The sequence below is a fragment of the Ambystoma mexicanum genome, chromosome 4q, assembly GCF_040938575.1.
Source record: "Ambystoma mexicanum isolate Mex_15411 chromosome 4q, UKY_AmexF1_1, whole genome shotgun sequence".
NCBI lineage: Eukaryota > Metazoa > Chordata > Amphibia > Caudata > Ambystomatidae > Ambystoma > Ambystoma mexicanum.
The window spans coordinates 788,937,474-788,963,726 of NC_090928.1; the positions used below are offsets into that span (position 1 = coordinate 788,937,474).

At 46.5% G+C, this 26,253-nt stretch overlaps 1 protein-coding gene across 1 annotated transcript in view; it reads left to right on the forward strand.

Moving 5' to 3' along the window:
- Positions 1 to 18,452, forward strand: part of PCSK2 (proprotein convertase subtilisin/kexin type 2) — a 1,398,208-nt gene extending 1,379,756 nt beyond the window's left edge. The window contains exon 12 of the mRNA XM_069608350.1: positions 16,561 to 18,452. Within this exon, the coding sequence (XP_069464451.1) occupies positions 16,561 to 17,047 (487 nt within the window). The 3' untranslated portion in view covers positions 17,048 to 18,452. The remainder of the gene's footprint in view (positions 1 to 16,560) is intronic.
- The last annotated feature ends 7,801 nt before the right edge of the window (positions 18,453 to 26,253 follow it).

A 26,253-nucleotide genomic window follows, 5' to 3' on the forward strand; every position in this document is an offset into this window, starting at 1 on the left:
TCCCTGGATTTACGTGGCGCCAGAACAGTGCGAGCACTGAACAGGGAAGGTCGGTAGATGTTAACAGCAAGCTTGAGTGCGTTGCTTGTGATTCTGCAGAGACCCTCTCGAAGATGGTGGAAGAAGGCAGCCAAGACTGTTGTATGGCAGCAACTGCACGCAGCAGAAAAGGCAGAGTAAAGGCACCTTAGAGGCACTGGTACCCAAGCACAAAGCAGAGGAGTATTCAGGCAAGGGAAGGTGGGCAGGCAGGAGAGGGGTAAGGCGGCAAGAAGGGAAAACGAAGGGACAAGAGGCTCCAGACCAGGACCAGACTAAGCCCAACCCAGGGAGGCCAGACCCCCAACCAAGGAACCAGACCAACAGGACAGGGGAAGGCAGGGCAAACAGGAAGGGAACAAGGAAGGCAAGCGGAGTGCCGAGTATGGACAAGGTAATCCAGTAGCGAGCGGGAGGTCAGGACCAACCGCGTTGAGACGCGGCGAGTACAAGACCAGGAAGCTCTTTTATAGAGACTCGGCATGGAAGCGAGGCTTGACCCGCAATCCTAGTCGCCGCATGCACGGAATCAAGGTATTCATGGAAACGAGGCTTGAACCACAAGCCCGTTCCCTGCCGCTTCCGCGTATGAACGCATGCACCCCGACTTGCCCGGAGCGGGCACGAACCCCAAATGAGCGATGACCTCAGAGAATACACCTTCGGCCAAGACGATACCGCGGGTACAGCCGCCAGGCATCTCCCCGCCCACGAGGATACGGACGTTCCTGTTCCCGGGTGAGTGTCCTAACAGTATGCAGGGGGGTCCAGTACCTTATGAGTGCCCATCCAGTGTGTTAGTACATGGTGGTTATTTAGGTGATCTGGCCGATGTCCATGTGATTTCAATGCTCTCATCATGGCACCATTGCTGTCAGCCTCATGATGACCTCACTGAGCACTACAAATGTTGTTATGCAATTTATTTGGGCCTCTGTGTCAGTGTAGTGGTGTACTGGCATTTCAGTTGATGGTGTTTGGTGCCGTGTATTGGCTGAAGTTATTGCATGTAGGTGCATTTCGTTGAGGTGGATGCAGTCTGATTTGGTACAGTACACATGCAGATGGTTGTGTAATGGTTGGGACACATCTTCATTTACCTGGTAGGGCTGCTTACATCTGGCATTAAGTGGTCAGGTGTCAGCTAAAGTCTGGGCTGCTTTAGGGTATGAGCTGACTCCCTTACCTCTGGTACTCGCAGCCAGGTAAAGTATGCATCTCCCCCCCCATGTCAGCCAGGTGAAGTATGCATCTCCCCCCCCCATGTCAGCCAGGTGAAGTATGCATCCCCCCCCCCCCATGTCAGCCAGGTGAAGCATGCATCTCTCCCCCCCCATGTCAGCCAGGTAAAGTATGCATTGGTACGTCAATCACCTACCCACTTCACATTTCCATGGCCATTACATGAGACTCACTGAGTAGCCAGGATCTCGGCCCTGCATGTAGCGTGGTATTGTGGAGTTACGCAGGACCATTGAATCATGGGTTGATCCGGGGAATCGGGCACAACAATGTGTGATGATCCTGTTCGAGTCACATACCATTTGTACGTTGATTGAGTGGAATAGCTTACGGTTGCGGTACGCTACGTCCAGGGCATGTGGGACCACCAATTCCACATGGGTGCAGTCGATGGCACCAATGCAACCAGGTATGCCGTCCAGTGCATGGAAACCCACTTTGGTGTTTGCGATCTCCTGGGCAGACCGTGGTAATGAAATGTGGCCGTCTGTGTGCTTGAGGAGGGCATTGAGCACTTGGTTCAGCGTACGTGAGAATAATGGTTGTGAAATGCCATGCAAGTGCCCCACTGTGTGCTGGTAGGTGCCTGTTGCCAGGAAGTGGAGCACGGACACTACCTTCAGTAGGGGGGGGATGGCGGTGGGTGTTTCAATCATGCTGACGATGTCGTTGTGTATCATGTCCACGATGGTGGTGATGGTGTCCCAGTCCAAACGGTACAGGGTGTGAATCTGCTCAGCAGTGAAGTTGAATGGACTGGCTCTGATGCGTGGGATTGGGAGCTGCCTGCGTGGTGGCACTGGCTGTGCTGGTGGGGCTGGCTGGCCCTGCCTTTCCCTCCTTCTCCTCCTGCATCTCCTCTGCGCTGCCTGTTGTTGTAGTTGTTGTTGTTGTTGTTGCTGTAGCACTTCCATTGCAATCAGTTCCTCCAGCCCCAACATTGCTAGTCGTATTGGAATCATTGTGGAGTGTGACTGCGTGTGGGAAGGGGTGGGGTGTGCTCCTTTTGTACTTGGCCAGTCTGTATTGCCTCCACCTGTGCTGATTGTGTGCACCTGTAGCAGCTGGGAACACTGCACATGGCCATTTACGGTTGGTCCGCGATGGCGGTATTAGCACCATGGCAGTAAGGTACTTTACGGCCTTCGCAAGGGCGTTAAGAGCATGTCCGCTTGACTTGTGATATTCCCCACTTTGCGCCATGCCAGTATTTACGGCATGGGAGGTCGCGTGCCCGCGCGCTTGGTGCTGTTAGTGGCACCGTTAACTATGGTGCCGCTAATTGCACTTTCTTGGGTCATAATAGGACTTAGCAGTAAGCGATGCGGTAATCCTTTACCGGCATCGTTTTTCACTTACCGCCAGGGTCGTAATGAGGGCCATTGTCTCCAAGATTCAGGTATTTTCTTTGTAAGAATTATGTTATCAAAGAGGGTTTTTAACACCCTTGCCCAGAAAGCGGGGTTTATTTTTAGAGTGGTATTACTCAGGCAATCAGGGCTGGCCACCCTGGAGGTTGTTGATTTCTTTATCAGATTTTCAATGTCCTCACAAGACGTGGCTAAGGACCACTTATAGACCACTCCTGTTTTTGGGACCACCATTTCTGAGGGTCCTTAGACCTCGGAGAAATGATTGATCCATGTTTGTTCCAGTATAATGGCTTCCTATTATTATTGGAAAAATTATTCATAGACCCCACCATAGACCATAAGACCCTTAACATTTTTTCCCAACCTTGCTGAAAAATCATATGCCTATGGGAACGGATCCAATTTCTATACTCATTGTTTAAGCTTTTAAGATGTGCATTATAGTCATTGATATCTTTAGCCCCCTTTTTCAGTTTGGCCATTTGTTGTCATTTGGGCCTCTTTTTTCCTGATTTAGTGCATCAAAGTAGTGCATGTGGACCAGATTTTGCTTCTGAACATTGTTATGTGGGGAACTCAGATCCCAGAGGAATGGAAGAAAACTATCCAGCTCACAACATACCGAATGTTGGTGGCCGGAAAGTTGTTTGAGAGATTCATTCAAGTTGCGGGTGAGGGTTTGACCCCCTCTACCGAACTACCTCAATCGATTACCAGCAGGATTAAGGGATAGCTCCTGGGTATAGGTATAAGCAGAATCCAAACCCAGTACTACTTCTAACATGTCATGATCGTCTCTATTACTTTCACTGACATTAAACTGAAGACAACAATCAAAAATCATTTTAGTAACAAAAAAATGGTCAATTGTTGAGAAAGCCCCTGTGCCAGGCTGGAGCCGTCAGAATATCCCCCTTCACATTTCCATTGAGCATTCATAAATCCCAATCCCTCATAAAGTTTGCCCAGACATTTCCATTACTTGTTTTTACTTTACCTTTCCCCAACCTCAGATCTCTAGTTGTCACACACTGGGAATTCAGATCTCCCGCTATTATTATTTCATCAGAGGGGAAAACAGATGAGTATTCCACTAAGCAATCAGACAGATCTTGCACAATTTCAATTAGGGGTGATGCCAGGATATTCTAATACACATCAACTACAATCTAACTCAAACCTGGCTTGGGCCCAGTGCTTTCCACTCTTACCACCAAAATACCCTGTTTGTCATCTAAGAGCAGTTTTGAGGTACAAAAGACATCATTTTTACAGGCAATTAATAATCTACCGATTGGTCTACTACTCTGCCGAACATATAGCCAGCTGCTGGAATGTCTGGAACCCATCAAGACCCAATAAAAAGGTTAACCAAGTTTCCTGAAAAATAATCAAGTCAAACTTTTGAAAACTCTGGCATCTTTCAAGATCTTGAAAAAACCAGGAGTAGCCCCTGGTGTTCCAAGAGAGTAGGCTAAGAATTTCTCAATAAATAAATTGTATGGTCAATTACAAAACTTTTGTTGAACTGTAGAAGTTTGTGGTCATTGCGCAGAGGAACAACAGATCGTGTGTTTCATTATGCAGTTGTGTCCTTTCGGGGGGACTTATTTGTTGTAGCTGCTGCATTTGACCATTAGCTTGAATTGGAGGCAACGAGCGCATCCACATTCTTCACTCCCGGTGTTCTCTTCTTTAATTTACTTTTGTTTTTGTGATACTGGGTACCGCTGTTGCATCAGAGATTATTTGATAATGGCAGATTACTTAAAAGAACAGAGAAGAAAGAGCTGCCCTATTTGCCCCACGGGGCAGTACATTGAATCCCTTTAAAAGTATGTTTAATTTCACAGAATCCCTTAGTCAAAAATTTGTCAGATTGGAAAGATTATCAAAGACAGAGATTAATAAATTTTGGGAAAAAGAATCGCTTATAAACTACTTAAACACTGAAAAAATACCAAGGGGTTTGCGAATTCTAATTTGACCAAACTTTGATAAACAGGATGATTTGGATTTAGCCGATGAGTGGGAAAAGAATTTAGAACAAAGTTCTATGAATATGATCAAGTCATTAATAGAGCATGCAAAGAGAGAACACAAATGCACACTAGAGGCATTAGATATTCTTAAAGAAGAGATACAAAAAATGCCAAGTCCTCAAGCTACTAAGAACAAAAACTTTACTAAGATGTATTCAGGCTGTAGATATACAAAATTTCTCAATAAATACATTGAATTTTCAATTACAAAACTTTTTTTCAACTGTAGAAGTTTGGGGTCATTCTGCAGAGGAACAACAGATCTTTGGGATAATTCATAGAATTAAGTGCAGAAGTGGCGCACGTGGCTGGCACACAGAGAGAGCGTGAGCCACTCTGCGCCAGCCGCGTGCGCCAAAACCTATTTTGATGCACAGCGTATTCATGGATACTAACATCCATAATCAGCCGTGGCGCAGGGTGGCGCAGCGACCCTGCAGCAGCGCCAGTTACGCCCCAACACCGCCTGTGCGCCAAAAACATTGCACAAATCCAGTACATGGCACAAAGGCTAGTGGACCTGCATACAGCCCCCCAACCATGAAAACGTGTGGAAAACTCCCTGCGCAACCCTCGGAATATGCATACCCCGCTCGCGCGAGCGAAATCGTGTAGAAAACACCCTGTGCACCCCTCGGAATACGCGTAGCCTCCTCGCTCCTGCAAAATCACGTGGAAAACACCCTGCGCACCCCTCGGAATATGCTTACCCTGCTTGCGCCAGCGAAATTTTGTGTAAAACTCCCCACGCACCCCTCGGAATACGCGTGCCCTGCTGGTGCCAGCGAAAACACGTGGAAAACTCCCTGCGCACCCCTCAGAATACGCGTACCCTGCTCACACCAGCAAAATCACATGGAAAACTCCCCACGCACCCCTTGGAATATGCGTACCCCGCTCGCGCCAGCAAAATCGCGTGGAAAACACCCTGTGCACACCTCGGAATACACGTACCCTGCTCGCGCCAGTGAAATCGTGTTGAAAACTCCCCGCGCACCCCTCGAAATATGCGTGCCCTGCTCGCGCCATCAAAAACATGCAGAAAACTACCCGCGCACCCCTCTGAATATGCGTACCCTGCTCGCACCAGCAAAATCACATGGAAAAAGTCCCCCCTGTGGTGTGGGCTGCCTGCGGAGCATGCCCAGGGGTGAAGGGCTGCCTGTGGTGCATGTTCAGGGTGGATGGGCTGCCTGCTGGGCATGGTCAGGGTGGATGGGCTACCTGCGGAGCATGCCCAGGGGTGAATTGCTGCCTGTGGGGCATGCCCACGGTGGATGGGCTGCCTGCAGGGCATGCCCAGGGGTGATGGGCTGCCTGTGGGGCATGCCCAGGGTGGATGGGCTGCCTGCGGGGCATGGTCAGGGTGGATGGGCTGCCTGCGGAGCATGCCCAGGGGTGAAGGGCTGCCTGTGGTGCATGCCCAGGGTGGATGGGCTGCCTGCAGGGCATGGGGTGGGTGGATGGGCTGCCTGCGGGTCATGGTCATGGTGGATGGGCTGCCTGGGGGGCATGGGGAGGTTGAATGGCTGCCTGTGCCTATTTCAAGGGTGCGCATGGAGTTTTACACATGATTGGCCTGGCGCAAGCGGGGTACGTGTATTCCAGGGATGCGCTGGGAATTCTACAAGCGATTGGCGTGGCACGAGCAGGGTACGTGCATTTTGGGGGTGCGTGGGGACTTTTACACATGATTGGCATTGTGGGCCCTCCCGTAATAAACGCAATATGGCATTGTGGGCCCTCCCGGGTGTGCCCCGACCCCCTCCCCATGCCCTGCAGGCAGCCCACACCACAGGGGACCACCCTTCACCCCTGGGCATGCCCCACAGGCAGCCCATGACCCCAGACCATGAGCCGCAGGCAGCCTAAATGGCACCATGCACTTGGGAGCCCCAACACATGTCACCCACCCCGCCCCCAGTCAAGGTCACCTGCCAGCAGGCCCCGACTCCCCTAACTCCCTGCGAGTTGCCTCGAGGAACCCAGCCCGCCTCAATGCCCTTTGCATGGAGTTCTCTGCCCTGATCATTGTGAGCCATGCGCTCTCCGCCCGCCACCACTCTGCACCTATCTGCTGGCCCAACTGCACACGGAAGACTCTCCCAATCCAGGGTCCTCCTGCCCACCGGCCGAGGCCTGCCCCGATGATGTTGATGGCCCCGAGGCCACATGCCTCCTACGCCAAGACTGCCGCTGCCGCCTTTATGCTGCCTGCCGCCACCACCACGACTGCCTCCGGGCAGATGGGAACACCAAGGGCTGTCATGTAGGTGCCCTGCTTGAATCTGCCTGCGCATTGTCCGTTGCCAGGGGTCCAGTTGCTGAGGTGACCACCTGTGCTGGAGTTCCTACTCCCAACTGTGGCAGCGATGGGGTCTCCACCAGCCTGGCTGCGTTGGTTGGGGCAGGTCCACAGGGGGTCCTGGTGGCATCTGGGCCGGAAGATGGCACAGTGAATGACTGGCGTATAGTGTGCACAGAGGAGGAGAGGGCCACAAGACAGAGCGACACATGGAGGAAACCCCCGACCACGAGCCCTCTCAACTGGGCCACGTTGGCACACGTCTCTTCGGATGACATGCGTGGTCGCACCAGGAAGCATGCACGTCTTCACGAATTACACGTGTGCACAACGCAACACCAATGAGGACAGACTCAATCCTGTCACAGGTCCCCACGTCCGCCGGTAGAGCAGTGCCAGATGACGTGGACCTCCCCCCTACCTGTGGACAGGCCTGGGACGGGGCATCCCTGCTAGTGCATGGTCATGCAGTCACAGTGTCAGGGACAGTGAGATGCACAGGCCCCTCTGTGGTGACCTGTGCTGCCTCCTGCCCCTTCCCCTTCACTGCACCACTTGCACCAGTGGTACCAGCCCCACAAGGCCCCATCTGCAGCTTGTATGCAGCCTCCTCCTCCTCCGTACACACCACCAACCTGGATGGCTCTGAACCGTCTTCCGCCATCGCAAGCCCCTGTGGGGGCTCACCCGCCCCTTCCGCTGCAGCCGTAGTTGCGGACGCGGCACCAGTCCCCTCGCTCCCAGATGATGGATTTCTTGGCCTCCAAGCCGCTTTCCTCCACAGCGCTGTCTCCGCCCTCTTCTTCACTCACCGCTATGTAAAAGGAGACATAGAACACAAGCACCAGGGTACTGTACAATAGTCCCCTAGACACAAAGCAATTGCACATGAGTGGCACTGTCAAATGTCACTTCCATCATTTCCCTACACAACACATGGGTCAGTGCAGGCAAAACACATGCAGAAACAGGCATGGCACATGCAACAAACATTTGCATCCATGTCCAAGGCACTGTAGAAACATCCAGTGGTGGGTTGAAACTCACATACATCATGGGACATGGTGATCACATGCACACAGATCACCAGAGGTTCATGCATCTGGCCTTGTATACCCCCAGACACAGTGGATTCAAGGATGACTAGGCTGTATCAGCGAATCAACACATCGTCACGGACATGTGTCATGCATCCATGGCGTTTTCCTGTCACTCACACACTACTCAGACACACAGACATGTACACCATGCATGTCCATGACAGCAGCACTCATCTCTCACACCCCAAACATGTCCAAGTACAGAGACAGGCATGCATACATGTGTGCATTCCGTATTCTGCTCCGGATGATCCATTGTAACACAAACACCATCCATGTGGTTCATGCCTGACTGGACTCATATGCAGCACCATCATGTCCCTGCACACACACATCCATACATGACCCATGTCACACATACAGCCAAGTACCTAACTACCGCCACACTGCAACATGCACTGTTTTACACGGCAATGCATGGGCACTTACCGCTCGACTCCAGACAGGCTTGCATCCTGAGGATCTGGTGGTGAAGCACTGGGCGAATGCGCTCCAGGACCCTCATCTGCTGGGTGGTAAGCTGGCACCGGCGCCCCACTGCATCCGCTGCATCTAAGAGTGCCGGGCCTTCTTGAGGGTCCTGGACTTGTAGTCCTCCCAGCGCTTCTGGACGTGTTTGATGTCACGGGGAGCCACCCCCTCCACATTGATGGCACCCACTATGTCCGTCCAGATCCTCCTCCGTCCTTCCTTGTTGGCGCATAATTGTGAGAAAAGGGCATCCACCAGCATGCCAACTTCATTGGATATGAAGCTGGCAGCCCTCTGCCTCTCTGCTGGGGGGTTGCCACTGGTGCCAGATGGTGTTGGTTCGGACATGGCAACCCCCGAGGCAGGTGTGGGTGGGCAACTGGGTCCTGGGGCTGGACTGTGGAGCGATGGAACACCAGTCGGGAGTCTTCTGTTCCAGCAGGGGTGATCACAGGAACTGGACCCCTGCAGATGGCTGATGTGCAGGCACGAAATGGCAGGGCACTGTTGGCAGCTGGCAGGCAGGCTGGCAGGCAGGCAGCAGCAGATGGCTTGTAGGAGGCACCCCAGTTCTGGGGGGCAGGTAAATGGCCTTATGGGCAGGAGCGTTGTCTTCCGTGTGTTGTCGTGTGGCCAGCTTGATGCAGAGCGTAAGCGCGTATGTGACGTAACACGCGCAGGCGTTACCCTCAGCATGAGTTAAAGGTCCCACGTGGGTTTCCATCGCTCTGTACGTGCTTTTCGTGGAGAGCGGTGCGTGTGTTTTCCAGACGTTGGGGTTCACACGTGATTACTTCACAGTGACTACAGTGCATACTTCTTCTTTTGGCGTGGGTGTTCCCTACACATTCTTCTTCTACACGCAATGCAGACGGTAAGTTGCACACACTATTTTGCCCACTGCGGCTGTCCCTGTTTGTCACGTACCCCTTTTTTTCAGGCATACTAGTCGCGTGTTGATCACATATGCATTTTTTGTGTTCCTGGCTGCCACAGCGTACTGCGCGTGTTTATTTATACGCACGTGGACTACAGGGGCGTATTTATCTTTTTCTTGCTTTTTTGGGATGCCTGAGAGTTGCGTGACACGTCATTTTTCCTAAGGGGCCACAGGCAGCCATGCAGAAGCACAGGGGTGCTGTTTGCATCACATACCTTGCCCCCCTCACCCAAGTTGCCCAGGACAATTGTTGTGTGCACCTTCCATTGGTACTAGTACATCTGTGCCATGGTTGAGAAGCCACAAAAGGTGATGGGCACCTCAGTTGGGCAGCCTCCACGTGCCCTTTAACCTCCCATGTGCAGCAGCTCTGCATGTGGTTGGGATGGTGGGGGCACCACCATGTTCACTGGTACGCCCTGCCGTGTTGCAACATTGTGCAGGACACATGCTGCCACAATGATCCTGCACACTACTGGGGGTGCATAGAGTAGCTGCCTGCCAGAGCGGTCAAGGGAGCAGTAGCGCGACTTGAGCACTCCAAATGTGCGCTCCACTATGGCGCAGGTTGCAATATGGGCTGCGTTGTATCTTACCTGGGGTGGGGTGGTGGGGTACCGTATTGGCGTCATCATGTGGGTGCTCAGAGGGTAGGCACTGTCCCCTGGGAGGTGATAATGGTTGTCATTAGTTTGGTTTGTGTATTTGTCTGTGTGTGACATGCATGTGCACAGGCATTTGTACTCACCAATGAGCCATGTGTCGCCATGCTTCACAGCTTCCAGGTCCCGGCTCAGCGCAGACATTCTGTATATGAAACTGTCACTATGGCAGTGGTCCGCTGAAATGACCCAGTGGCCAAGAAATGCAGTACATTGAGCACCCATTCCAAGGGGCTCAGTGCTTGGGAGCACAAGGTGGGTGATGTGAGGTCATCCTCCCACTCCTGGGCCAGGTCGAGGATGATATGAGGTGGAAACCTATACAAGCCATATACCTGGTCATCATGCATCCCAAAAAGGCTGGTCCTAGGCAAAAGAAATGTGGGGTGGCTATTCTCCTCCTCCTGTGGTGTCCCATGATCAGTTCTGCGAGAAATGGGACATTTATCGTAGCCGTATATACATGTTTGTTGTTTGCGCGCACTTTTATACTGTGTGGGGACGCTTCCGCCTGCCTTCGTGTGGCGGACGTGTTTAGGCCTGTGCGTGTATTTTGGCGTGCACAGGTTTCCCCTATTCAATTCCATGAATACGTGTAGTTCGCGAGCATGTGGGCGTTCCGTGCATTTCCCAGCAGTACTTCCCCATTTATGCCCTCATTTTCACGCGTTGCTCCCCATTCCACATGTTCCACCCCATGTTCTGCCCCCTTTTTGATGTGTGCGCTACACGGCGTTCGGGATGTTGCAGCGATGTGTGCGCCACTCGTGGATTTGGTGCACATCCCAGGGAAAACAAGTGCAGGGCCTTCCATGAATCGCATGTGTGCGCTTGCTTTTTCACGATTGCGCAAGCTTGTGCCATGATTTTCAGTGCACATTTGTTCCATGAATCAGCCCCCTTGTGTTTTATTATGCAGTTGTGTCCTTTCGAGGGGACTTATTTATTGTAGCTGCTGAATTTGACCATTAGCTTCAATTGAGGGGCAACTAGCGCATCCACATTCTTCACTCCCTGTGTTCTCTTCTTTCCTTTACTCTGGGGGCTTGCTAGAACTTCTGTTGGGGAATACTCATTTTAAGAAAGACTTGAGTGATTATCTTCGGGTCCATCTCCCACATATTTGAAGAGAGGGGAACGTCTCTAACTTTACTCTGAGATCCATAATTGAGGTCCTTACTTAGAGTTTTCAGCGGTTGGGTTTACTCAATCAACGGGCAAGATTTGAAAACCAGCAGGCCCCTCGAGTCCCAGTCCTCTTTTGCCCCCAGGATTGACTCTTGTCCCAATCTTGATTTTAATACTATTTCAACTAAATTTGTATTGGGACGGTGAGGGAAGCTCACTCGATCAATGTCAGAGGATAAAAAGTACTTTAAGGATGGAATGGTTTTCATTCCTGATAAGATAGTTGAGCGATTCAGGGGTAATTTTACAGTCTTATTGAAAGTTTTCTTGATAGATAGATATTCAAGTCGGGTGCTTGTTCCAAAAAAGTCAAGCTTTGTTGCCGCCGGACTGGAGCTTTACCATAAGAATAAGTGTTCAAGGTGAGACCATTTGTCCACAACCTATTATCTGAAACCCCAAAAGTCTGTTGTGATGGAGGTAGATTATCGGGGCTCAGATCAAACTGTGGCCCACTCCACCTGACTGGTTTATTCCACCAACTTTTGTTTCCTCCTTACCTGGGGTGGGGTGGTGGGGTACCGTATTGGCGTCATCATGTGGGTGCTCAGAGGGTAGGCACTGTCCCCTGGGAGGTGATAATGGTTGTCATTAGTTTGGTTTGTGTATGCCCACCAAATCAGGCTTACCCTTGTCATTAAAATCTAATTTTTGGGAGAATTTCAGGAAATTCGATGCACGTTTCAGGTAGGACTCCTCATTTTGATTGTTTGGGGTGCTTTCAGAAAGATCGGGGCAATTTTTCTCCTAGGCAGAATTGGTTCAGTTTGAATTCACCACTGTAAGTTTTACTTTTCTCTCTCTTTCAAGGGAGCCTCCCTTGTCAGGTGCTGGGTTTTAGGGTTCCAACTTCCCTTTTTCGCTTTAGCATTGTTTAAAGCCTTGGATTTCTCTATCAGTGTATTAAATGTTGCTATTCAACCTCAGGGACGTCATGTAGGGGTCGCCAGGGGTTGCACTTGTGACCCCTGTAGTCGCCATTGCTACCCCTGCGGTCTCCCTTGCTACCCCTAAAAAAAAAAAGTTAAAAAAAGGTTTTTTCTTTTTTATGGTACAATTTGAAGCTCTTGGGCTGTGGCCAATGCCATGTGGCTATTTGAGATATTCGTCTTTCTGGAATTCCATACATTAATTGCTAGACTCATTAAAGCTTTATTTCAGGCACACTTCAGGGGGTGAGTCACTGATTGAGTCTGTTCTTAAATACCTCAAATTCACAATACAGACGAAATCCTCCAAAAAGCATTTAGAGTAGAATACGCATCCATTTCGAGCTATGTATTTTACTTTTCGCCAGTTGCAGTTATAACATGTTTTTTTTTCTGTGATATATATGGTGATCCATTCTTGTATGAAATGTATATCACGGTACAGTAATATTGTAACCATATTTTTCATAGTGTACTTAGAAACAATGCTATGTTATGCCACTTCTTGTTTTGTCAAGGGGTAAACAGTCGTGTTCCATCGCTTCCCCTGATGTCACTTCGGGGTGGCGTGAAATAACATGTCATCAGAGGTCAAGGGACATGTGAACATGTCACTTCCACTACCCGTGGCATTTTGGTGATATTGTGTTCCTGTACAAGCTGGTTCTCTTTGCCGCAAACATAAATACAATGTTATTGTGTTGGAAAACGTTATTGTGTTGGAAAACGCTGCGGTTTTAAAACCGCAGCGTTTTCCAACACAACCCCCAGGGGAGCACCGGAGACCCAAAGTGAAAGCCACAGCAGGCAGAAACACACGCGGTTATGTTTACATGCTGCGTAGTGTTTCTACCTGCAGCTGATTTCCCATTTGGGGCTCTCGGGCTCCCCGGGGGGAGCCTGAGAGCCCCAAATGGGAAATGCTAAATGCTGCGTTGTCTGCCTAAATCTGCGTTTCCATTTGGGGCTCTAGGGGTCCTGTGTTGGAAAACGCTGCGGTTTTAAAACCGCAGCGTTTTCCAACACAATAACGTTGTATTTATGTTTGCGGTCGCTTCAAAAGCGACCGCAAACATAAATACATTTTTAAAGCTGCGGTTTTATTTCTAAGTTTTCCGGGCTCCTCCAGCCCGGAAAACTTAGAAAAAAAAACGCAGCTAGTGCTTATTTTTTGTAAAAAAAAATAAATAGCACTTACCGAGATTCAGCTGCAGCTTTCCTGCTCTGGTCTCCGGTCCGCGTCCTCCGAGTCCCGGCACTAATGAAGGGAAAGCCACCCAGCAGTAGACTTTGTTTACTACAGCTGGCTGGCTTTTCCTTCATTAGTGCCGCAAAAGCAAAAGCCAGCACAAGAGGGCCTCCATTTCACAAAATGGCTGCGCCCCTGTGTTTGCTTTTTCAAATTTTGAGCTTGAATAGCTCAAAATTTTACATAGGAAGTTTTAAAACAGAGGATGCTAGTATTTTTTTTTTTATGTGGCCTATCTATTTTTGAAATAAAATTTTTTACTAGACCATCCCTTTAAGGAAAGGGCCACATACGTGAATGCCTATTTTTGGTAGGGTCATGTTTTATATGCTGATTTGTTAACAGACCAAGACAGATGTCAGTCAATATTAGTTGTATGTATTTGATTGGCAGCGAGGTATGTAGTGAACCAATTGCCGGTAGAGATAATTGTGGTTTTCCTTTAGAGGGGGATTACAATTCCTGCTACTTCTGAGAACATTTGGGTAGAAGGAATGGGGGATACACGACTGACAAAAGGAGGATTGGTTGATGTAGGTCAAAACACATATGTCAAGTTATTTGGTGTTAAGCTTTTTATGGAAGGCCATAACCCGAAAGCTTACATGTATTGGTGGTGGTTGCTGCAATGGAAGGCATTGTGTCATATTTACATCACATAATTCTGATGCAGGCACGGACTTTGGGATGTTGATCCAGAAGTTGAAATCTCGGTAACACACACTAGCAAAGTTGAACCTGTTGAGACAACTGTGTGGGTAAGCAGTCAGAATGTTTGAGGGAGTCTGTGCATGTCGATGAGCAGAGCGTGGCGGATGCAGCAGACTGTTATTAGTGGTTGGACCTGGGAATACTATTAAGGGTGGGTGGAATTCTGATGAGTGTCATAGCCAGTTGTTGATACGTGCATCTACATTTGTATGCCTATAAGGGATGCCAATATAGTGGGTTACATCGAGAGAATTCATATCTTTGTCAGCATTGACCATGATGTGACTGGTTAGCAGATATCCTTGGCATGGGGTACACACTTGCATGCAAAGTTGCACAAAAGTGATGCATTTGCAACCTTGTTGAACAGGGACTGTGCTTCTCTCAGAGCATAACATCATTGTACACTTTACCGACCACCAGGTATGGTATTGCTTTGGAGTTGGATTTCTGATCACTGCACATTCTCCTCCAGAGAATAATATGTTAGAACAATTGAGCAGCTAAAGAAGATGGGAACCCAGACAACAAACCAACGTATGACAAATCGTCCACACACACATTGCTTAGTGCAGGGAGAGTGAGACAACAGTGGCTGAGGACCTCCCAGAAAGAAGTCTGGTCCTCTGGGCGATTGGTTCACAATGGTGCGAGCAGCCGATCGATCCTCAGGGCCTATGAGCAGAATCATTCCTGGCGTACCCACAAGTAGCAGGAATACAAACCCTCTAAATCATGGTATACTTCTTGGCCAAGGATGCATCACTTCCTTTATGATGACATTTTGATTAAATTGCAATTATAAACATAATTGATGAAGTTATAGTAGTTGGAATACAATCTGTGTGCTCCTTGTACATAACAAAGGCTTTTGTCAACATTGTTTCTTTGGCTCACAGTTTGGTATCACAGCATTCAATGTTAGCTCACATTTCCATAGAAAGTGAAATAAACCTTCCAGACCTCCCTCTGGAACAGCCTCCCTGCCTCTCTCTGTCTTGATCCAGACCTCCTTAAGTTCTGCAAACTCCTCAAGACCTTCCTCTTTTCTTGCTCTTTCTCTCTCCCTCTCCCCTGCTTCCCTCCTTTCTCGTCTCCCCTGCTTCCCTCCTATCTCTTCCCAACTCTATCATCTCACTGACTGGTCACCTGGTGCACCTCTTGAGCCTCAAAGGTGCCAGGCTCCCCCTCCAGTCCGGCACTTTCCTCCGGGCCTCTGCACTCTGCTTGGCACTACTCCAATCGGAACACGCTGAGTGAGGCAACCAATCCGCACTTTACCCAGGCCCTTTCTGGACTGGCGCACTTGTCCACCACCCCCTTCCCTCGCACTTCCTGTCTGTGTACACGCACAACCTTGAAGTAATAGGCCTAGCAAATTTGTCTGTCATGTCCTCCCTCTGTCTCCCCTCCCTTGCTTGGGTGTACCTGAAATACTCGAGCATTGGTGTATGATTGATGACCAACCACCAATCAATCTGAAATGTCGCCAGGCCTAGTACGGTAGCTTATTGTTCTGTATTTTCCCTCTCCTTTGCCCCCTTCTCTCCCCACTCTGTGTCATGTACTTGCACTATCTGACAAGAAGGTAAGCATAGTACGGTAGTTTATTGATTGTAAGCTCTCACCTTACCCACCGTCTCTCATTCCTTCCTGTCATGCACTTGCACTAGTTGAAATGCCTCTGGCCTGGTATGCTAGTTATTTTTGTTATGATCATTCGAAATCTTCAAGGCCTAAGAATGAAAACTGTATTTCCTTGTAAACTTTCCGCCATTAAGCGCTTTCAAGCACTTCACTTGTGTAGTAGCGCTTTACAAATAAACAATTACCATTACAATTACAATAAAGATTTAGAAAGAGTGAACAAGAGAGAGAGAGGGAGAAAGAAAGAGAAGAAGAGAGTGAAACAAACGATTTGTAATAAAGATTAAGAAAAATAGGGAGAGAGATTGAGAGAGAGAAGAGCGAGACAGTGTACCATTTTGAATGCATGTATTAAGACATTCATTATCCTTACTACTCTCCCTGTTACTTGCCAGAAGTAATATTACTCATGCGTTGGAATGCCACCAATGATGTTCTCTTTTTACCATTCTCTGATATGTCTCATGCATATCAAATGTATTGTATTTATTCAGGGAAATTAAAAATGTGATCTGAAAATGTGTGTTTGTACAGCAATGATCAATGTGGTGCTAGTGGGATTATTCTTTTCTATTACATGTATATGTCAATCAAACACACTCATGACTGCAGGCATTTATTATATTATGTTAATTGCATGTGTTTTTGTTTTTTACTTTCAGAAAAATCCCATCCGATGGGAAGCTGGTTCTAACCCTTCCGACTGATGCTTGCAAAGGTAAGGACAATTTTGTTCGGTACCTTGAGCACGTCCAAGCAGTCATTACTGTAAACTCCACACGACGTGGAGATCTGAACATCAACATGACCTCGCCCATGGGGACCAAATCTATTTTGCTTAGTCGCCGCCCCAGAGATGATGACTCCAAGGTGGGGTTCGACAAGTGGCCCTTCATGACAACTCACACATGGGGGGAAGACCCCAGAGGTACATGGGTGCTTGAAGTTGGTTTTGTTGGAAGTGTTCCAGAAAAAGGAGTACTGAAAGAGTGGACTCTAATGCTGCATGGGACGCAAAGTGCCCCTTACATAGACCAAATTGTGAGAGATTACCAATCAAAACTGGCCATGTCTAAGAAGGAGGAGCTGGAGGAGGAGCTGGATGAAGCCGTTGAGCGAAGTCTGAAGAGTATACTAAGCAAGAATTAGCACAGTGTTGCATGCCACTCTCATCTCCTTTTCCTTCCCCAACATGATACACTTTTCTGCTATCCAATTTTCTGTGTAATGTTTATTAAACGGATTGTTAATCATACCCTGATTATCTTAATTTGTTGATTTAAAGTCGTATATATTGTCAAAGATTCATGCCTTTTCCCTAAAAAAAACATTTTTTATTATGCCACAAAATAGTCAATTTCCCAAAACCGCTGTACAGTTTGTGACTGTAAATTAATTTTTGTCTTACACCATAGGTAATATTTTAAATATTAAACAGTGACATTTTTTCCCTACATTTTCTTCTAGCATGTATTATTTACATAAAAAATAAAGTTACAGGTATGTCCTGCCATTGGCACATACTGTGCTTTCCTTTGATTTTGATAACTCATTTTTGCAGACTTTCTTTTAATCATCAAGAAAAGCCGTCGGCCAAGAAACCACAATGCCGTCTATTTAAGAAGCTATATTGTCCTCTTATTTGTTCTAACACAAAATGACATCTTGAAATCAATGCCTAAACGTCAGTCTCTCGATTGCAATAAATACGCTAAAGTAATGTTTCACATGTCTGTTAACTTGGGTGCATATTGAACAGTTAATGGATTTTAAAAGCACAAGTCATGTTTGGGCTTCGTATAGCAAATTACAACGTTGCCATGCCACACACAAAACAAGTTACATTCCAATAGGGGAGATTTATATGTGTCTATCATTTGTTCGGAGACAACATTCTTCTTTATTTTAAAAAGCAAATCAGGATCTTTCTTTGAAAGTTACATTCTTGGAGGAATATGTTTTTATTTATTTTTTATTTAACGTACATCAGCCAATAAAACATGACTTTTCACACAATTCTTAATACATTCTTGGAGTAATATTATTTAAACGTGGATGGAATAAAGGGCCGCTGATTCATTAGGAAAACATAATACATTTTGAAATATTGAAATAAACCAAAGGACACGTCAGTGGATGTACATGAGTGTATGGATGTGCGTACACATGTGCACGTTCGCGTGGACGCACGCAAATCACAGTTACACGGCACATACTGTATGAAAAAGTATCTGTGTACAACCAGTAGTACATCAAATACTCTCACAGACTGGTGTATGTGTACTTGCTAAAGAAACAGAGTTCACAAACGTATGTTGTTTTGTCCTCTGCTGATTTTAAAGAAGGCTCTAATCTTAAGGAGTATTCTTGTTCACTTTTTTAGTGATCGTGTACACCAAATTACTTTGCATAAATGCCTGTGAATTTCTCTGTGTACATATTAAATGTCTTATATAGAAGCAAAATGACATGATGGTTGTTTATATTTTTCTCACCATTGACTGACGTAATGGAATGGCATACATTTTTAATAAACTGTGATTTTTTTTCTCAACTGCCCATATACACATTCTGCTTATTTTTTCAAATTTACATTTTTAGAAAAAACTGTTCTATTGCATCACAGTCTTGGATACAAAAGCAATGTTGGAAGGCATATAGTACGACGGCAAGCTTGTGAATAAGCCGGGGCAAATTTTTGAGAAAGGCATCTCTGAATTTTCATTCAAGGGTCTGTCCCTCAAAAAAGGAGTGCCCAGCTAATGTCTGCAGTAGGTTGAAGTTCCAAAATTATTCGAGAGCCCTGTCTCAGACTGTACTTTATTATTTTACAAAAGCGCAGTGGGAGAGGTCAGATCCCACACATGGCACTCCATCAGATTTTTGAAACATAAAGACCACCCCTAAACCCCCAGCTAGCCTTACTTACCCTGGCAACAGCAGCATTCCACGCAGGGTCCACAGTGGTAAACACTGAAGGCGGACTGTGACGTGCACTATAAACCTAGAAAACATAGGGCCTGGTTTACTAAGGTGTTTTACAATGGCTCAATCCCATTGCATAACGGTTTGTAAATCAGGCCCGTTAGTCCGTCTTGTATGTTTACCGTAGTGATCGTGCAAGTGGCTGAGCCCTGCTGATGCCAGTGTAAATAAGCTTGACGGAGGTGGGGGATATTTTTATGGAAACATGAATCCTTCACTAACAAGTTGGAGGGCTGGCCTTGTGACAAAGGGCTGTGGAACAAAAAACAAAAAATCACCTCCCCTTAATTTGGAAAAAGTTTGAGGAGCTACCAAAATCACAAAATCACCACATAATTTAAGTGATTCAGTGTTTGGCTGAATAAATACACAAAGGCTTACATGTGATCCACCTAAGGAGCGTAGGCATATTGTATCAATGTAGCTAGGTTGGCATGTACAATGATTATTAGTATTATTGCAGACGGAATACCAGTGGTCATTTTATAGAATATTTGCTCCAGTGCAAGTGCAATTTTGCATAATATTTGCAGTAGGGCAAAAATTGCCCTGGCGCAAAAAATTTAATGTTTCAATGGATTTTTGCACTAGGGCAATGTTTGCTGTAGAACTAGGGGCTACATGAAATTATGCACCAGTGTAAAAAAATTCCTGTTTTGCAGCTGTATCTACACTTGCATTTCTGCATGACACCAAGTCTCTTCCCTTGGAGTGCGCTGTGTGGGAGAGATAATTTTGTTTGTCCTACACTCTGGGGTTTGGACAGACCCAGGGGCATATATTGGCATAGGGGCTGCAGCCTGCACTGTGGGGGATAAAATCCCTGTGTGGTCATTGTGAATAATACAGTGTTGAGGTGCTCCTGGGTGTTGTTGCATGGGGGGGTCTACTACGACAATCCTTAGGCATGTGTCTCATCTTTTCACATGTCCAACATGCTCCCCCAAATCGTGGCCTTAATCCGCCAAATCCTCCCCCTCGTCCTTTTGTGAATTGCCCTGTGCTCCCTGAACCCCCCCCCTTGTCTCGTCTGTTGTTGTCATGTGAATTTCCCCAGTCATATGATGGCCCTGACTGCTGTTGTGTGTCAGTTGGGCTTGTTACTGCTGTTCCCTCCATACTGACTTTTGGCTAGTCTTTTCTGTACTAATTTAGCTTCTGCTCGCTACGCTTTCACCTCTGCTGCTCTCTCATCTCTGTGCTTGCAAAAATGCACTATATGTGCCTGTATTTCTCCCCATGCGTTCACATCCATACCCACAATTTTGTCTAGCTCTGTTTGTAATTCAGTAAGTAAGACCTTTCTTAATATGTGGTAGAAGAATGGTATTTTCTGTTCCCACATTTCTAATGTCTCCTCTTGCCACATGTCTTGACTGGATTGACTATACCAGTGGTTGAAGTGTACAAAAAGAAGTAGTGGAACTATGTTCTCTACTGGCCTGCATCTACTCCCCACAAACCCCATCACCACACCCCCCACACACACAATACAAACACCCAAACACACGCACCTGCTATTTAAGGGAAAGTTCAGTCTAGTGCACTGAAAGTGCAAGTTTCAACTTCTTCCTACAATTTTAATTTAAACGAAACCATTGTGGAATGATTTCTTTTAAAATAAAAGTATAGGAACAGTAGAACCTAATTTAAAAAAGTAGAGGAGCACTGCTCCCAACCGCTCCTGCTCACTTCGACCACTGGACTGTACAATGCAGGGTCTTCATCATGTTTCATTGATCGTGCCATTATAGCAACAACATCAGGTCTACCAGGGTATACCCTTCCCAATGCATCCCATACACACGTTTGTCAGTTATTAAATGAAGCACATTCATGTGCATCACTCTCTAATCAAACCCTTGGGTAACCTGCTCACAGCCAAATTGTGTTTGTCTGATCTCCTATTATACTGGCTAACAAGCACTTCATGTCCCGATTGCTAAGGTGGCCGCTTCTGTATGCTTTTCTACTGCACTAATCCATTGTCCTGCACATCCAACTATACGCTGAAGCCGAACATGAAGCCGAATAGTTGCTTTACTCGATAAATCATGTTCCAAACTTGAACGTACACTTAAAAAAACCCAAAAAAAATAAAGCACCACTTTAAATGCATTCTACACTTTTATTTCTCTTCATTGTAATCAATGCAGCATCTTTATTTAAAGTATTGAAGCCAGAAAAAAAGGGACCAAATCTACAGAAGTGGTGGCTGCGGACTCTTTCTAGAGAGGGGCGGCTGCTACCTTTTTCGTATTTTTCTAAGGAACTTGGGGTTGGTCACCCTAAATTACCTGGGAGAACCCAGAAGTGTACCCCTTGCTCACTGTGCTCAGAGCGGCACAGCTCAACATCACTGATGAAGCCCAACAATGCTGAAACACGTGTGTCGGGTTGCTGTTGGTACTTTTGGTTCAAAGGAGGTTTGCCTGGTGTTCCTCCTTTGTGAAAAGTACAGTGAGCTAAAAGTGATGGCTGTTGCCTATCAAAGTGGGAAAAAACTACAGAACAGGTTATCATGCCATGTTCTTTCTAGAGGGGGGCGCATGCTACCATTTTTGTTCAAATGTACAGAAGCTAGTTGCATATTGAAAACCAGTTCCAGTCAAAGTAGGAGGCTTCACAAATGCAAAAGGACTAGGTTGCAATAAGCAAAATGGATATTGTAATTTGCAACTGCCCTTGTGAATCAGACACATTGCATTCTCTGTCCAGTTGCAAAGTTGTTGTGGTGGAGTTTCGAAACTTCTTTGCAGCTCACATAGAAATGTATAAAATGGTTCATGTCGGCTCGAGCAGGACACAAGTCAAGAGTAAATCTGAAATGCATCAACTCCATCTCACAACTATTCACCCCAACCCCCCATAGGCCAAACAAAGGAGAGGACTCTCCCAGAGAGGCTGTTGGTTTTTGGTGAATAGGTAAGCACCTGTTCATTTATTACAATTCATTTTGCACATCAGGTCTAACTATTCATTGCATTTAAAAAAATCATAAAAATATAACAATTCGGGATCATACATGGGGAAGTTTGTTTATGTAACTCTGATAGCCACCAAAACAATTAAACAAATCATAGCAGTACTAAAATATACTTTTACATTTACTTCAAATATAGTCTCATCTAACCAGTGTATTTGCTGCAGTTTTCCACCAAATTTGATGTTGCTTTTGTCAATTTCGTCTTTTTTGCCTGTGTAGTGCCGTTTTTGCTTTGTTTTGATTTCTTTGAGCAATAAAGAAAGCTGCTTGGATAGTTTGGTGCGTTAAAGGAGCGGCGACTCTGAATTAATCAGAGTGGCTTGCAAGTCTCACACGATTCAGCCTTTAATTCTTCAAAGGGTATTTCACAAGCATCACATTTTTACTACAAAGCAATATATATAAAACATAGACAGGTGTGCAAACGTACAAGGAAATCTGCCCCATATATTGAGCGCAAGCCCTCTGGTGGCTTTGGGAGTGATCTTTGCAAGATCTTCCTGTCTCTACTCCCTCGTCCAGTTGTGTTCATGCTTAAGGCCCCTGTAGAGTTTGCAACCATTTCTTCAGAAATGGCTAGTCTGACCGGGCCCCTTCTCCTGAGTGCTGCCGGTATCCCTCTTGCCCCACCATTCAAATGCTGATAGAAGTGATTTAAATGCAATTATGACCTTCACCCATTTCTGAGTAAACAATGGTCTGCAAACAATCATGCTGATGGAAAGGTGTTGCGTCTCAGCCTGGTCTGTTCCTTTTGTCAGCTTGGCAGTACCTAGACCAGCTGTTGATATTTTTGTCAAAAGAGCAAAATGCTCATTTTGAGAAACAAGGGTCTTAACATTTAGGAGAGCCAAAGCACATATCCAAATCCCGTTCATATAATAACTAGACAGAACAGCCCTAAATGCACTTTCTCATTAGAGCATTGCTTTATGTCAGAATTGAACCCACTGCCACTAGCCAAACCAAATTAAAAACGCTTTAAAGGAAACATTTCAGTGGAATAGTCCTACGTTTTGCAGAACAAAAAGGCAATTTAATCACTACTACCTAATAGTTTATTTTTTTTTATTTCTCGTTAAAGCAGATCAATGTCTGGCTCTGGTTGCGTTCATTGTCTGATGCTCTGAGTAGGTGTAGGGTGTTGTCGCCCTTCATGTTCTGGGGAGGTGGGAGGCCATGCAGGCATTTATAATGTATATAATTTTATTATGGTAGGGATGGGCAAGCAGAAATCCAGGTAGGGGATTTGTGTTGTTGGGGTTGGAGGTGGAATGCCATGTATGGTATTTGTGTTAGGGGTGGCAGGCCCCAAGTAGGATGTTTGTGGGGGTGATGGCGAGGTAGGATGCCAATAATGGGGGCTTGCACTGTATGCCGGCAAAGTGACAGCAATGGTGTTTTGGTTCCAAGACTTACATGCTCATTTTGCCGGTTCAGCCCACGTTTGCCACTTGGAGCCAAGTCAGACTCCAAGACTCGGCCGTGACTTGGCCCATCCCAAAAATTCTCTGACTCTCCCAACTCTACATCCTACAAATTCCACCAACAGAGCATAGAGTCCTCACACATATCTTTACCCGCTGTCACACACTTTCCCACTCTGGAACTGGAGAGATTACCCAACATAAATTCCTCTAGAGGCTGGTTAGGTTGGGGCACATTACTCTGCCTGACATAACAGAGCCCTGCTAGTCTCCACTACCTATTGTGAATTCTTAATGTTTCTCCATGGGCATGGCCTGTAGGAAAAAATGCTGTTCACTTTTCACTTATCCTCGCCACTCCTTCTCGCCAATACACAAACATATGCACCTTATATCAGATAATGTTAAACTTAGCACTGAAGTCCTTAAATAAAGAAAACGGGGGGACTATGACGCAATGGTAAGTGACATGACAGGAACCTAATGTATCCATAATTGAAATATGCACATTTTTCAGTTTGTCTTTTCCATCTGAAGAAAGTGGACATTGCATATAAACGATCCCCAAAAGGAAATATTTTCCTGTATTGTGACCCTTTTGTATTTGTATTGAACTGAGTTATTTTTCTATGTCTTTTAGGCGCTGTGACGTTTTCAGCGTGGATGCCGGTTATGAAGAAGAAATGCGGTGAGTAAGCACGGTATGCAGCGCCTCTAGATGTTTCCACGCTAACCTGGAGTGTCTTTCCCTCTTGCAGATGGATGAGTAGTTCCGAGTTCCCCCAGAGCGGCTGGGATTCAGGTAAGCATTTGAAGCTCGTACAGTCTTTAAAAATAAGCGAAGATTTACTGAATGCTTACTAATGCCTTTTTTCTGTTCTTCTCCCTTTTCCTTAGGAAGCGGCGTGCCGGGATGGGAACGACACCGCCGAAGATGCCCGCAGAACAGAAGAAGCGATGAATGATGGGCAGAAGCGCCGCAAGATAAGGCTGTTCCTAACGGTGTTCTTGTTCTTGCAGGAGCTGAGCGCAGAAGAGAGATGCAGGCCTACTGGAGACTGATCCGAACACGGTGAGTGTCACGCTGCAGGTGCAGAAAACACAAAGCATGTTTCTCAGCCTGGGCGTGGCTTAAATAGTCTCTGGGTATCCCAGGTGTCTCTGGGCTGAACCACACCCAAAATACTAGACTGCATATGCAGTCCTGGGAACCGAAATATATGGGGGCCTCCATCTTGTCCCCATCAATGCACTACAAGTCCAATCCCCAATGTTATCCTATGGGAGTGAGTGAGTCTGGTGCCACAAGCGCCAAGTCTGACTACAAGTGAGTCTTTGGAGGGATGGAGAGGCCCTTGAGGGCCATGTAGATGATCGTGGCCTGGCTCAGCCTGACATCTTGGGGGGCTGGGGACATGAGGGGCAGGAATCATGACAGCACCTTTTATGTCTAAGCATCTGTAACACAGCATACCCTAAAGAGCACATTACAATATAAGATATTTTACAGCTGTGTGATAGAAATTTGTCTGGTCGTGTGGCTAAGTGTCTTGTCTAATTCTATTCAGTTTTGCAAACTGAAGTCTATATTTGCCTTTCTGAGTTTTTGTTGCATTGTATTCAAATGAAAATGTCAAAGTATTTTGCAAGAGCCGAATAGCAAGAATCCATTTGGCGGGAACTGAATAGCTTTTTTTCTGCCATGATTCAGCCGAATACTTACTCGAAGCCAAAGTTCAGTACACCCACAATATGCAGCCACAGTACATATTGTGATCTACCCACTCCTTTCTGTATCAATTTGAACTGCCTTCTCCGCTCCTGAACATGCGGTTTCCTTCCCTTCGGCTTCAGCCTAACCACTTCTGCTGTTCTAGGACTATGTCTTAGTCGTCTTCCCCATGCAGTTCTCTGTTCCTGGTCCTCCTCTGTTTCCCAATTCTCCTCACTGGCTTCCGGTTCACTCTCACTTCCTGTTTCATCTGTCCCACCATTTGCATCATGTGGTTCTGGTTCCTCAGTGTGTACTTTCAAATCCTTAATTACTGCCTTATGCATTTTCAACGGTACCTCTTCTGCTGCCCATGTTCCAGAATCAGCCATGGGACATGGCCCCTCCCTTTTCTTGGTCGTCCTTCGCAATTCTTCCTCTGCTTAGCATATTGCTGTCTCTAAATCTTTGTGCGCTTTGTTTTCTAGTTTCACTATTACTGAATCTTGCCTGTCACAGGGTTCACTCGCTCCTTTCATAGGGCTTGTTTCTGAGTATGCAGGGGGCTTGTATTTAGGGTATCCTGCTGCTGGCTTTAAAGGGTCATTTACTACTAGGTGTGGGCCTGTTGCTGAAGCCAGTGCTGACTGAATGCCTTGCTCTATGCTTGTCTGGGGCATCGACTGTGCAGGCTTTGAAGCCTGTGCAGATTTTGTACTGTCTGATATGGGTGGGGCAGATGCGCCCTCGGCATTCCCCTTTCCTATTGGGCTACTTGGATCTTCTTCAGATCTTCCAAAGCTCCAATATGCTTTGTCTCTTCTTTATCACCTCAATATGTGCAGAGTAACTAGGTGTGCATGTGAGCTATTATGGTTTTATCATGGGATCCCTCAGCTGCCCAGACTGTGAAAATGTTTCCTTCTGTCCCTGGTGCCCATTCTTTGTTGTACTTAGAAATGTTATTTCTATAAGTAGATAGTTCCCTACACATATGCTCTAGGGGAGTGAAATGAAATGAAATTATATTTTATTTATATTGCGCTCGTACAGAAGTGTTTCAGAGTGCTCATCTTTTGTTTCTTACAGCTATAAATAACCCCACTGAACACTTTTCTTTTTGTGTCACAGAGCAAAAATCAAAACACATTACAAAACTGGAATCTAGGGAAGTCATGAGACACAATAATGCCTTCAACAATATTACAATCTGTCACCCTCCTCTGGCGTACTCCTTACGTACGAA